Below are 11,972 nucleotides of genomic sequence, written 5' to 3'. Positions count from 1 at the left end.
GTTTCACTGGTATTAATCCACTTGATCTTCACAACCCTATTATTTCTCCTGTTTCTTACAGAAGAGGAAACTGGGGCCCCAAGAAGTGAAGTAATTTGTCTCATCTCTTAATATTGGACATTTTAGTGGTGATCAATGCTTGGTAATATATGCAATGTTGTTATGAATATCTTGGCTCATGTTCTTAAAGGATGTCTTTAGGATAAATTTCAAAAAGTAGAATTGCTGGGTACAAAGGTGTTCACATTTTTAAAGGCTTTGGTTACATACTTCCAAATATTTCCTTGAGGAGGAATATATTAATTTACACTTAATTCAACAGTGTGAATGTATGATTCCACATTTCTAATTCTATGTCTGAATGACAAATATGTATCCAAATGCTACTTTAATTTGCATTTTCACTTTTAGAAATGGAACTTCATTCTTAATGGATGTTTGTAAGCACTCTTCGTACACCACTACTAATACTGTTGCTGACATTTTGCAAACATTTGTTTACATGCTACATTTGGAAGTGCTCTATTTTTGGACATAATGTACCTAATTTCAGTTCTCCTGCAAGATGCTGTTTGTTCCAAATGGGACGCAACATCTAGCGGATGCTCCTTAAAATTTCGACATTTGTTAAATAAACGTTAGTGAAATTAGTAAGTAAACATTTTAAGTGGTTAGGAATCACTAATCAATTTCTAGTCCCATTTTTCAGTTTTCTTTTTTGCTCGGTTTAGGGGGGCATTCTTGGGTTATGACACTTATTTTCCAACCAGCACAGCTGCCTAGTGACTGCACAGTTAGTCAGTACCCACCCACGCCCAACTAGAAGCGTTTTCCAGGGATTCTGCAGCCGGGCGTTCGGGGAGACTCTGGGGAAGGTGCCAGCGAGACCTCAGCCCTCTCCCGGGAGCGCCCGACACTCCCCTCTCCTGGGATTCCAGCCCAGCCGTCCAGCTCACATGACTTCATCCAAGCAAGCTTGTCCCCTCGGACAGCAAATTACTCATAGCCTCTCTACCTTGCTGACTCCAAATGCAGACGTTCCCATCCCCCTCCAAAGGGAACTACAAAGTTAGGACCACCAACCGAAAGGGGGAAAAGGGGTCTCGCTCAACACAAACGCGACCCCTTTTCTTTCCCAGCCGTATCACTCCTGGGATTGTTAGTCGGCTTCCGCGCGCCTGGAGGACCCCGTCCCCCGCAGACTGCCAGCCAAGGCACAAGAAGAAAACGCAGGCATTATTGCCACTCTCCTGTATGATTAATCAAAGGAGAAGTCGGGTGGAGGGGACGCTTTGGTTGGACCTGTTTTGGAGGGGCAGTTTCTGGGCAGGTTCTGGGCAGGCAGCGCTGAGGTCACCCCGATTCCCGACAGGCTCCACGCGGGGGCCATTCTGGGCTCCTTAGCCGTGGCCGCCGCTGTCGCTGCTGCCGCCGCCGCCGTTGTTGGGGGTTTGGTGAGACGGTAGCCTGTCGCGGACCCCGTAGGGTCCGTGTCAGTCGCTGTTTTTGCCTGAGGGGTCCTCCTTCCTCCGCCGCACCCTGACTCCCGTGGTGTCGACGGGGAGTCCCTGCGGACACCTCGGCACGCAGTGGAGATGCCTCTCTTTGCCACTAATCCCTTCGATCAGGATGTCGGTAAGTGCTTCTGCCGCTCCCGGCGCACTGCCCCCCGGACTGCAGCCCCACTCTGCCCGCTCCCTGCGGACGCTCTGGACCCCGGGGCCAGGCCAGGCCGTCCCCCTTACACGAGGCTCCAACCTTAAGAGTTCGGAGGAGGTCGCGGGCTGGGCGCATCCTCTTTGAAAGAAGATGGGACGCAGGGAGCCCGCGGAATGGGCCTTGAGCTGGGACCGTGGGTTTGGAAAGACTGGCCCGAAGGGTTGCGGTGGAGAGAGCTCGGGAGGAACAGCTGGCGTGGCATCTGGTGCTGGGACCGAGCTGCTGGGAGAAGCGAGCTGGGAGGGCCGGGGAGGGGCGCCTCGGCTCGGGGGGGATGCTGAGTCCGCGCTCCAAGTGGGACTCGCGGCCACAGCTGAGGCCGAATGGAGGACCCGAGCTGCTGGAAGTGGGGGCGCGGACCGTGGATCTGAGAGCGCCGGTTTGTTTGGGATTTAAAACGCCCCTCCCCCCTTTTGTTTTTCTGAATCACTGGCAGTAGGTACCGACCGGCCATACCGATTCAACAGGTTCGCTTTTGTTTATCTTCTTCTGGCTTAAGGGCATTAACTGCACAAGTTGGAGTTTTCGAGGAGAGAATTTTGGGGTGATCTGACTGCAGTTATTGTAGTAAAGAAACGTGAAGGACAGCTGTGAGTGGAGTTGCCTCTGTATTTTCGTGGTGAATGGTGGGTGTCAGGTTTTGCTTTTTTTTTTTTAAATATATTTTTTTATTGATTTTTTACAGAGAGGAAGGGAGAGAGAGAGTTAGAAACATCGATGAGAGAGAAACATCGATCAGCTGCCTCCTGCACATCTCCCACTGGGGATGTGCCCGCAACCCAGGTACATGCCCTTAACCGGAATCGAACCTGGGACCCTTCAGTCCGCAGGCCGACGCTCTATCCACTGAGCCAAACCGGTTTCGGCAGGTTTTGCTTTTTTAACCCTTCCTCACAGCCTATCACTGAAGCTTGGAGATTTGGGGGAAGGCCAGAAGAGGGTTAAATCTTACATCTGCCACTTCCTAGCTGCGTGAAATCAAGGGCAAGTCACTTCAGCTCTTTGGGCCCCAGTATCCTCATCTTTAAAGAGAGAAAAACACATTTTCTTCATGGTTAAATAATATGTGTAAGTGCCTACTGCAGTGCCTTTATATAGTAGTCACCTAAATGATGGCTTTTTTTTTTGGTTCAAGTTTAAATGAATGTCCTAAATACAGTGGATGGAACTTTAGAGTTCACCAATAATACTTGTAAATAATTCATTGGAAAATCGCATTTAATCTAGTAAGCACTTAGCACACACTATTTACAGGACACTGTTCAGTGACTTAAGAAATTGAGATACTGATAAGACATGGTTGCTGCCCTTTAAGTAGTTTTACAAATTATTACATTAATTTCTAGGGCAAATGCTCCAAGTAAAACAATTTCTTAATAACTGCTGCTTTCGTTTCCAGTACCTTTGTCTAGTTGTTTTATAATCTAGCTTCCAGTTCACTTTTATATCCTACTGACTCTTTTAATGCACATTTTCATTGCGATCAGATAAATTTCTTAATGTCAAAACCTTTCTCAGCACCTACAGCAGCCAGTTCAAAGCAGGCTCCTTCTTGCCTTGATATGTTTGCGTCTTTTATTTCTTCTACCTTTCTACATGTCCTCATGATGAAAGGCCAGCTCAGGGATTGTTTCTTGATTACTCTATCCTAGGGTTTTTCAGTAACAACAGTATGATGGTTTGGACCAGATAAATGTCTTTGGTGTATGTGTGTGTGTTCGTTCTATTCTGTGCAATGTAAGCATCCCCGACAAATACCCACTAGATGCCAGTGGCACCTCCCTTCCCCAGTCATGATTTAAAAGATTTCCAAAAATTGCTAAATGTTCCTCAGGACCACAAAATAGCTCCCAGTTGAGAACTGCTCTAACTCACCATAATCTCCACTCTTTTCAAAATTCCTGCAACACCGTTTATCTTTACCAAATTATTTGGCATTTTTTTTATGCCCCTTAATTATTTAATTACATAATAAGTGCTTAATATTTGTTGAATTGAGAATGTGTCATGTGAGCTTGCCAGATAGTAAGTTTCCTGAGTATAGGAACATTGTTTTGCTACAGAAAAGCTTACTTTTTAAAGTTAGTCAGGTTTGGGCATTTGAATCATATTCTCTTCTCATGATCCATGTATCAAAATATCATGAAAAGTTATCTAAGAAGACCTGTCAGAGACTCCCAGTAAATAATCCTTGGACAGAGTCCTATAGACTCCTATGTTAAATATTTTACTAGGATAGCATGTAGAATATAGTATGTAGAATACATTTAACTGAGTATGTCAGTGGTATTAAAGTCCTCTCACTAAATCACTTGATATAATTATTTACCATTTAACATTAGTATACATCTGTACTTAAAAATTATCTTCTACTTTATTCATAAACTGAAATGGTGAATAAGGAATTCATGAACCGATTTATGTAATATAGCATTTTATATAAAGAAGCAAAATACTGGCAATAGCTTTTCCCTTGAAGAAATGTCTAGATGTGTTATCAGAATGTAAGCTCCACGAGGACAGGGATTTTTGTTTTGTTCACTATGATGTTCCCAGCATGCAGTGTGTCTGATACTAATAAACATTCAGTAAACAGTTACTGAATAAGTGGATCTCATTTTGGATATTTCTTGTGAAGTTCAACTCTTGAATTATAAATATAACTCATTCCATCAAGCTTTTATTTCCAAGTCCCTAGTGACTTCCATCTTGCCAAATTCAATAGTCAACAGTCAATTCCTAGTCCATTTTTTTGTTGTTATCTCTTAGCATTCCTCTTTGATATATTTTATTCAGTTGGTTTCCAGTACACCAAACTTTTTCTGATTTTCTGCTTTAAGTCCTTTTTAAGACTTTTTTGGTTTATCCTTTTTGTGACTCCCAAATGTTGAACTGAACCTGGAGCTCAGATCTAGACCTTCTTTCAAATTTTGTTCCCTTTGAGTCTTAGGAGGCAGTTTAGCTTAGCTTTAAGAATTCAGATTCTGGAGCTACACTGCCTGAATTCATTTCCCAGGTTTGCTGCTTACCAACAGTGTGACTTTGGTCTAGTTGCTTAGATACTCTGTGCCTCAGTTTTCTTTAATATGGAATATAGAGATAGTAATAGTTCTACTCATTCCTTCATCATTACCTATTTCAGTAGATGGCATCATTGATATTTCCTGTCACTCATCTCTATTGTCTAGGAGTCATCAATGATTCTTCATTTTCTTTCACACTCCACATCCATTCTGTCAGGACAATGTGCCCTGACTGGGAATCGAACTGTGACCTCCTGGTTTCTAGGTTGATGCTCAACCACTGAGCTACGCCGGCTGGGCAACTTTTTTTTTTAAATCACCTGAGGATATATTTTGTAATTGTTTTACTAGAGAGAGAGAAAGGGAGAGAGAGAGAGAGAGAGAGAGAGAGAGAAAGAGAGAGAGAGACAAAGAGAAACATTGGTTGCCTCTTGTACATACCCTGACCCCCAATCTGGGTAAGTGTCCTGACCTGGAATCAAGCCCATGACCTTTTGGTGTCGAGACGATGCTCCATCCAACTGAGCCACAGTGGCCTGGGCTCTACTTTAAAATGTATCCAGAATCTCATCACTTCTCCTTGCCTCACCACTATTATTTTACTCCAGTCATCATGACTTCTTTCATAGACTATGGCAAAAGCTTTTTATTAGGCTTTCTTTGCTACCACTCTTACCCCATATAATCAGTTCTCATCTACAAAGCTCAGTGATCTTTGAAAAATGTCAGATAATGTCACCTGCTCAGCATTCTCCAGTAGCTTCCCATCCCACTTACAAGGAAATGCAATTCCTTATTGTGGTACCCAATCTGACTCCTTCCTCTATCTGATGTGATTTTGATCCCCACACACTCACTTTCATCTAAGCCTCTTGGGTCTGAATACTCTAAGCTCATTACTGCCTTTGTATCTATCTTGTGCTGTGTGCTTTCCCAGGGATATTCTTCCCTCGGGTATTTGAAGGTCTTCAATCACATCATTCAAGACTGTTCAAAACAATTTATAAGGGAGGCTTTCTCTAACTGCCTTCTGCAAAAAAACATTAATCTTTACCAACTCACTGTTTTCTTGTTCCATCTTATTATTTTGCAGTATTCAACTACATTGATTGATTGATTGATTGATTGACTGTATGGAATATAAACCCCATAAGGATAAGAACTTTTTTTTAACCCTTTTATTGAAGTTATTGAGGTGACATTGTTTAATAAAATTATACAGGTTTCAGGTGTACAATTCTGTAGTTCATCATCTGTATATTATTTGTGTGTTCACCACCCCAAGTCAAGCCTCCTCCTATCACCATTTATTCCCCCTTTATCCTCTTCTAAGGACTTTTCATTTCTATGCCCAGTACCTTAGGGACAGAACATAGTAAGCACTCAATAACTATTTATCATAGATCTGCAGTCTCGTATTTCTAAATATGTGTGGTGTTTTTTTTTTTTAATTGATTTGAGAGAGAGAGGGATAGCCATTAGAAACATAAGTGTTAATTGATTGGCTGCTTCCTGCATGCCCCCTGCCGGGATCAAGCCGGAAACCCTGGGCATGTGCCCTGACCAGGAATCCAGCTGGTAGCTTCTTGGTGCCTAGGTTGCTGCTCAACCATTGAGCCATACCAGCCAGGCACCAGTCTTGTATTTCTATTTAGTGTTTTGTTATCACCTAAAAATATAAATCTATCAGAAAATTGAACTTACCTTTCCTAGTCTGGTTCTTCAGCCATTATTTAGTAGTTTTTTAATGTTCTAGTTAGTTTGACTTGAAACCCAAGAGGCATTTTGAATCATTCCCCTGCTTCTGCTAAATCATCAAGTTTTGTTTTTATAATAGTACATTTGCATTACTCGTCAGATTATTTTGGACCAGTTCGTATCCTACAGTTGGACATGTTTTTCCTTTGTTTTGCTTAGTCCACTCTGTCATAAACCACAGCCAGATTAATCTTCATAAATATTAATGTCCCATTCTCTTGCAGTATGGTGTAATGGAAGGACCTTGGGCTTTGGGTTTTTGTTTTTTCTTTTTTATAATTCTTTATTGGTGACAGTATTACATATGTCCTCCTTTTTCCCCCATTAGCCTCCTCCAATCTCCCTCCCCCCACCCCCTGCCCCAGACCTTCAGCACCTTATTGTCTGTGTCCATGGGTTATGCATGTATGCATACCAGGTCTTTGGTTGATTACCTCCCTCCCATCTACCCTCCCCCACCTTCCCTCTGAGATTCTGCACTCTGTTCCATGCTTCCATGTCTCTGGATCCACTCCGTTCATCAGTTTATTTTCTTACATAGGTTCCACATACGAGTGCAATCATGTGATACTTGTTTTTCTCTGACTGACTTATTTCACATAGCATGATACTCTCCAGGTCCCTCCATGCTATCTCAAAGAGTAAGAGATTCTACTTTTTTACTGCTGCATAGTATTCCAGGATATAAATGTACCACAGCTCTTTTATCCACTCATCTACTGATGGGCACTTGGGCTGTTTCCAGATCTTAGCTGTTGTAAATTGTGCTGCTATGAACATAAGGGTGCATACATTCTTTCTGATTGGTGGTTCAAGTTTCTTAGGATGTATTCCTAGAAGTGTGATCACTGGGTTAAATGGCAGATCCATATGTAATTTTTTGAGGAAACTCCATACTGTTTTCTATAATGGCTGCACCAGTTTGCATTTCCACCAGCAGTGTACTAGGGTTCTTTTTTCTACACATCCTCACCAGCACTTGTCATTTGTTGATCTGTTGATGGTAGCCATTCTGACAGGTGTGAAGTGATACTTCATTGTCGTTTTGAGTTTATTGTTGTGTATGGTGTAAGGTGGTGGTCTAGTTTCACTTTTTTGCATGTATCTGTCCAATTTTCCCAACACTATTTATTGGAGACTTTCTTCACTCCATTGTATGCTCTTGCCTCCTTTGTCAAATATTAGTTGACTGTAATGTCTTGGGTCTATTTCTGGGTTCTCTGTTCTGTTCCATCCTATATAATAAAAGGCTAATATGCAAATGACCCGAACTGCAGAATGACTGGTCGCCATGACGTGCACTGACCACCAAGGGACAAACGCTCAATGCAGGAGCTGCCCCCTGGTGGTCAGTGTGCTCTCACAGGGGGAGTGCCGCTCAGCCAGAAGCCAGGCTCATGGCTGGCAAGCACAGCAGCGGTGGCGGGAGCCTCTCCTGCCTCCGCGGCAGCACTGAGGATGTCCAACTGACGGCTTATGCCCCGCTCCCCGCGGATCGGGCCTAAGCTGTCAGTTGGACATCCCCTGAGGGCTCCTGGACTGGGCGCAGGGCAGGCTGAAAGGCCCCACCCTCCCAAATGCACGAATTTTGTGCAGCGGCCCTCTAGTTGATCTATATGGCTTTGGGTTTAAATTGCAGCTGAAGCATTTGCTCTTAGTAAGTGGGCAAAGTATGGACTTAGGCAAGTATAGAACCCCATGAGTTCATTTTCCACCTTTGTAAATAGGGATAAAAATATTTACCTCATGGAGTTGTTATGAGGAATACTTACAAAAACACTGACATTCTCTTTACTGGAATTGAGTATGCTTCAAATATCTTAAATTCAGCATGCTCAAAATCATACTTAAACTTTTCTTCTCTAGTGTGCTTTTCTGTTCTGATGACTGGTTCCTTAGTTTACTTAGTCAGATACATATGTCAAGAATCTGCAGGTTGTTCTTGACTTCTGTAGTTGTAATTCTCTACATTCTAAACAACAGGTATATACTGTCTTCTGTGTGGCAGGCACACTGAATATGCCCTCACGGATTCTGGTGTTGCTGTGTGTAGTCTGGATGCTTTATCTTCCTAATAGATTGGCTCCTTTTTACCTCATCAGCCTCACCTTCCACTACTTTTCCTCAAGGTGTAGTTCTTTCCTTGTTGGCTTTATACTATTGTTTTTCCAGGTGTGGATCCTCTGTCCTGACAACCCTTCTATTAATTAGTCTTTATTAGGGTCAGTTTAAGGGGCCTTTGCATGTAAAGCAGTTAGCACATTACCTGGCATATAATAATCAATAGTTACATTTTAGCTCCTCTTATAAAGTTAGGAATAATTGTGGTGTCTGTGGATACTACTTGGATTCTGAGGGGTGGTACCAGTTGCTGTCAAAAGATACTCAGGAGAAAACAAAAAGATACTCAGATAAAATTAAGCATACAGATGTGTTAAAGGTCTGCTATCCACTGGGTTAAGAAATTATCCTCATTGTTTCTTTTCCTATTTTCCCTTTCCTGTAAGCGATTCTTTCTAATGCTTTTAAGTTTTCATTTCTCTTTTGTGCTCTTCTCTTTCATTTCTCTTTTGATGCCTACCTCTTTCTGATTAGTAGAGCTTCAGATTGCTTTTCTTTGTAGATACGATTTCCAGTGGTCAGGAGGTACAGGGAATTTGCTGAAACATTTCTGAAAAATTGATTTTCATAATCCCAAAAAGAGGACAGTTTAAGACTTGCTTTCTTCATTGATCATTTTTGAAAAGCATCTCTAAGCTGATTGAAAATCTTTTTCCTATAAGCATTTCTCACCTCCCTAAATCTTTTGACAGTCATAAATTTTGATAAAGTCAAAAGAAGCAAGCTGCTTATCAGAAAAAAGTTCTCCAATCCATTGAGGCTATTGAAATTTAAACGAGGCTGTGTATGTTATCTTCTGGGTATTGCTGGACAAATTGATCAATCTCTTATTGAGTATTTGTGTAAGGATAATCTGAGGATGAAATGGGATCATTAAGAAGTTTTGAATTCTTTAGAAGCAAGTCTGTTTTTGTTGTCACTTTTCCTTTTCCCACAAACCCTGTTTTGAGGGTCTTAGAGAGTAAATAGTTTTGACTTCATTTGCTATTCACAAAACCAGGTTGAACTGCTGCAAGTAGTTTATATTCTTCTGATTTAAAAAATATTTGTATTATAACTGAGAAGAATTCTGCTTGTTGACCTTGAGGCAGTATCAGTAAATGATATGAATGGATTTAGAGCTCTGAATGGGTTGCATTTCTGATCTGTCTGTATATGTATGCTTGAGTCGGATACTGATACTGTTTATGCATAGGAAAATAACGAAGATAGTTCATGAGTGTTCAGCATATCATCTGTTAATGACTATACTAGACACTCCTGGATATGACCTAATTTGGGAACAGTAAGATCATACTTAGTTATGATAATAGGTAACTTATATTTGATCAGACATAGTTCTGTAATTTCTAGTTATTACCTTTTTAATATTAAGTTTTAATAAGCATAACAGTTATGCTTTTAAATAAAGTGATGGGTTTTAAGATTTAAGTATGTTCTTTTTTGAAAAAATGCACTATGCTTTTAAAAAAGTCTGCTTGGCTACCAGTTAGTAGGATGATGAATTAATTACAAAGGCATTACAGATCAAAGTAGTAACTTGCTTCCCTTTTCTAAGAAGTAGTAAATGTTAGCCTGGAGGATATTGTTTAGGATGACACACTGAGCCTTCTTGGGCTTCAGAGGGGCTGAGGGTCAATGGGGTAGGACTATGAGACTCCTCAATTAGAACAATTTCATTTGGAGTTGATATCCTATCTAATAATAGACAAACATGGTAATTGACCGTACCTTCACTACGCTTCCGAGGGGGGTCCCCCCAGCCCGGGCAAATTAACTGCCAACAAAGATGGCGGTTAACCGCCAACAAAGATGACATTCATGGGAGCCAAAAGGGGAAGGCCGGTGTTCGAAACCCCTGCCAGCAGCCAAGACCTGGTGGCCGGGGAAAAGGTTCCCCGGGGGGCTCCTTTTCCCCGCCCCCCCGCCCCGGATTGGGAGACCCGGGCCCCCTTTTCCCCCCCCCCCAGTGGGTGTTCAGAAAACCTGGGGGGGGCCAGGAAAGAGGGGGACCCCAGCGGCCTTTTTTTCCTTGGCCCCCCCCCCGCCCGGGGTTCATTCCCCGGAAAACCAGGAGGGGGCCAGGGAAGAGGCGCCTGCAGCAGCCGCTTCTTCCCTTGCCCCCCCCCCCCCCGCCCCCTCCCGGCCGGTGTTCGGAGAAGTACCTGTATTTTTTTTTTCAAAGTACCTGTATTTTTAATAATTTCTTGACATGGTAAAAGAATTTTACATTACGATCCAAGGGTGGTGGGGTGAGGAGAAAGAGCAGCAGAACAATCCAACAAACAAAAAGGGAAACAGAAATGCATGGTGGAAGGGATTTGAAGGGTGGGTAGGGGCATTGCCCAACTAAAATGCAATTGGTTTGTTACTGAGTACTATTCATGGGAAGACAGCATCCTGACTCCTTCTCTATACAGCATATTGGGAGTAAAAATGATGCATCCAGGTGGAAATATGATTAGGGGTTGGAAGACAGACAGGGAAAGAAGAAGTCAGAAATAGACACTGAGAGAGTCACTGGCTGGCTGGCTGCAAATACTGAGTCTCCAGTAGTGATAGAATAAAAAAGTGGGGGATATCTCTGGAAGATTCAAGAGATAGGGGGCAACTCTTCTATGGTTTTGACTTGCCCAGCAGATTTCCACATACACACGTGTACACGCCTAAGTTTGCATGCATACACATATACACATAACTGACTGCCCTCCCTGGAAGCACAGAAGAAGAAGAAGCCACCAGAAGAAGAAGCCGCTCACCTTTGGTCCAGGTGCCAGTGCCTGCGCTGGCTGCAGCCCAGGAGATGGACAAGCCACCCCCCGAGGTCCCAGGCTGCAGCCACCCGGAGAAGCTGCCAGCCCTGTGGTCCAGGGCGCCAGTGCCTGTGGCCAGGGAAATAGGTTCCCTCTTCTCGTACTGCAGTCATTACTTTAATATTCCCCTTCTGAATTTCTCTCCTGAGCTGCAACCCAACTCCACTTTTCATCGGAAGGATATGGAACAGAGAGAGCAGTGTTAAAAGCTTACATTTTTAAGCCAGTAAGGTTGGTACTTAAACATATAAATGGAAAACTAGAGTCCTTAAGGTAAAAAAGGCTACAAAAGACAGGGACAGTGCATGACGTATTATATCCAGCAATCCATATGGGGACTGAAAACTTTGTAATGATGACAATTAGTGAAGATATGAATCAACTAAAATAATTGACAGGGACAATTCTTCCATCTTTGAAAATATCTACATCAAATCTGTTTAAATAGATTTTCATCTGCATAATATAACACATTCTGACAAGACCACCACCACCACCAATGTGGTCAATGTTGTGCCGATAAATGTTTAATAACTGA

At 42.6% G+C, this 11,972-nt stretch overlaps 1 protein-coding gene across 8 annotated transcripts in view; it reads left to right on the top strand.

Annotated features, from left to right (window-relative positions):
• Positions 1-413: 413 nt before the first annotated feature.
• The window catches only part of STAM (signal transducing adaptor molecule), a 69,274-nt gene continuing 57,715 nt past the window's right edge, over positions 414-11,972 (top strand). For 2 of the 8 annotated variants that reach the window (XM_023758069.1, XM_006093731.3), the window contains exon 1: positions 424-1,635. Coding sequence is in view for 5 of the 8 variants with exons in the window: in XM_006093731.3 (XP_006093793.1) it covers positions 1,596-1,635 (40 nt within the window). In the remaining 3 variants the exon portion in view is untranslated. Of the gene's footprint in view, positions 1,636-11,972 lie in introns of all 8 variants that reach the window. The other 6 variants (XM_023758065.1, XM_023758066.1, XM_023758063.1 and 3 more) reach the window with 6 other exon arrangements.

Source organism: Myotis lucifugus, unplaced genomic scaffold, assembly GCF_000147115.1.
Source record: "Myotis lucifugus unplaced genomic scaffold, Myoluc2.0 scaffold_121, whole genome shotgun sequence".
Lineage (NCBI taxonomy): Eukaryota > Metazoa > Chordata > Mammalia > Chiroptera > Vespertilionidae > Myotis > Myotis lucifugus.
This window is presented reverse-complemented; position numbering and strand designations above follow the sequence as displayed.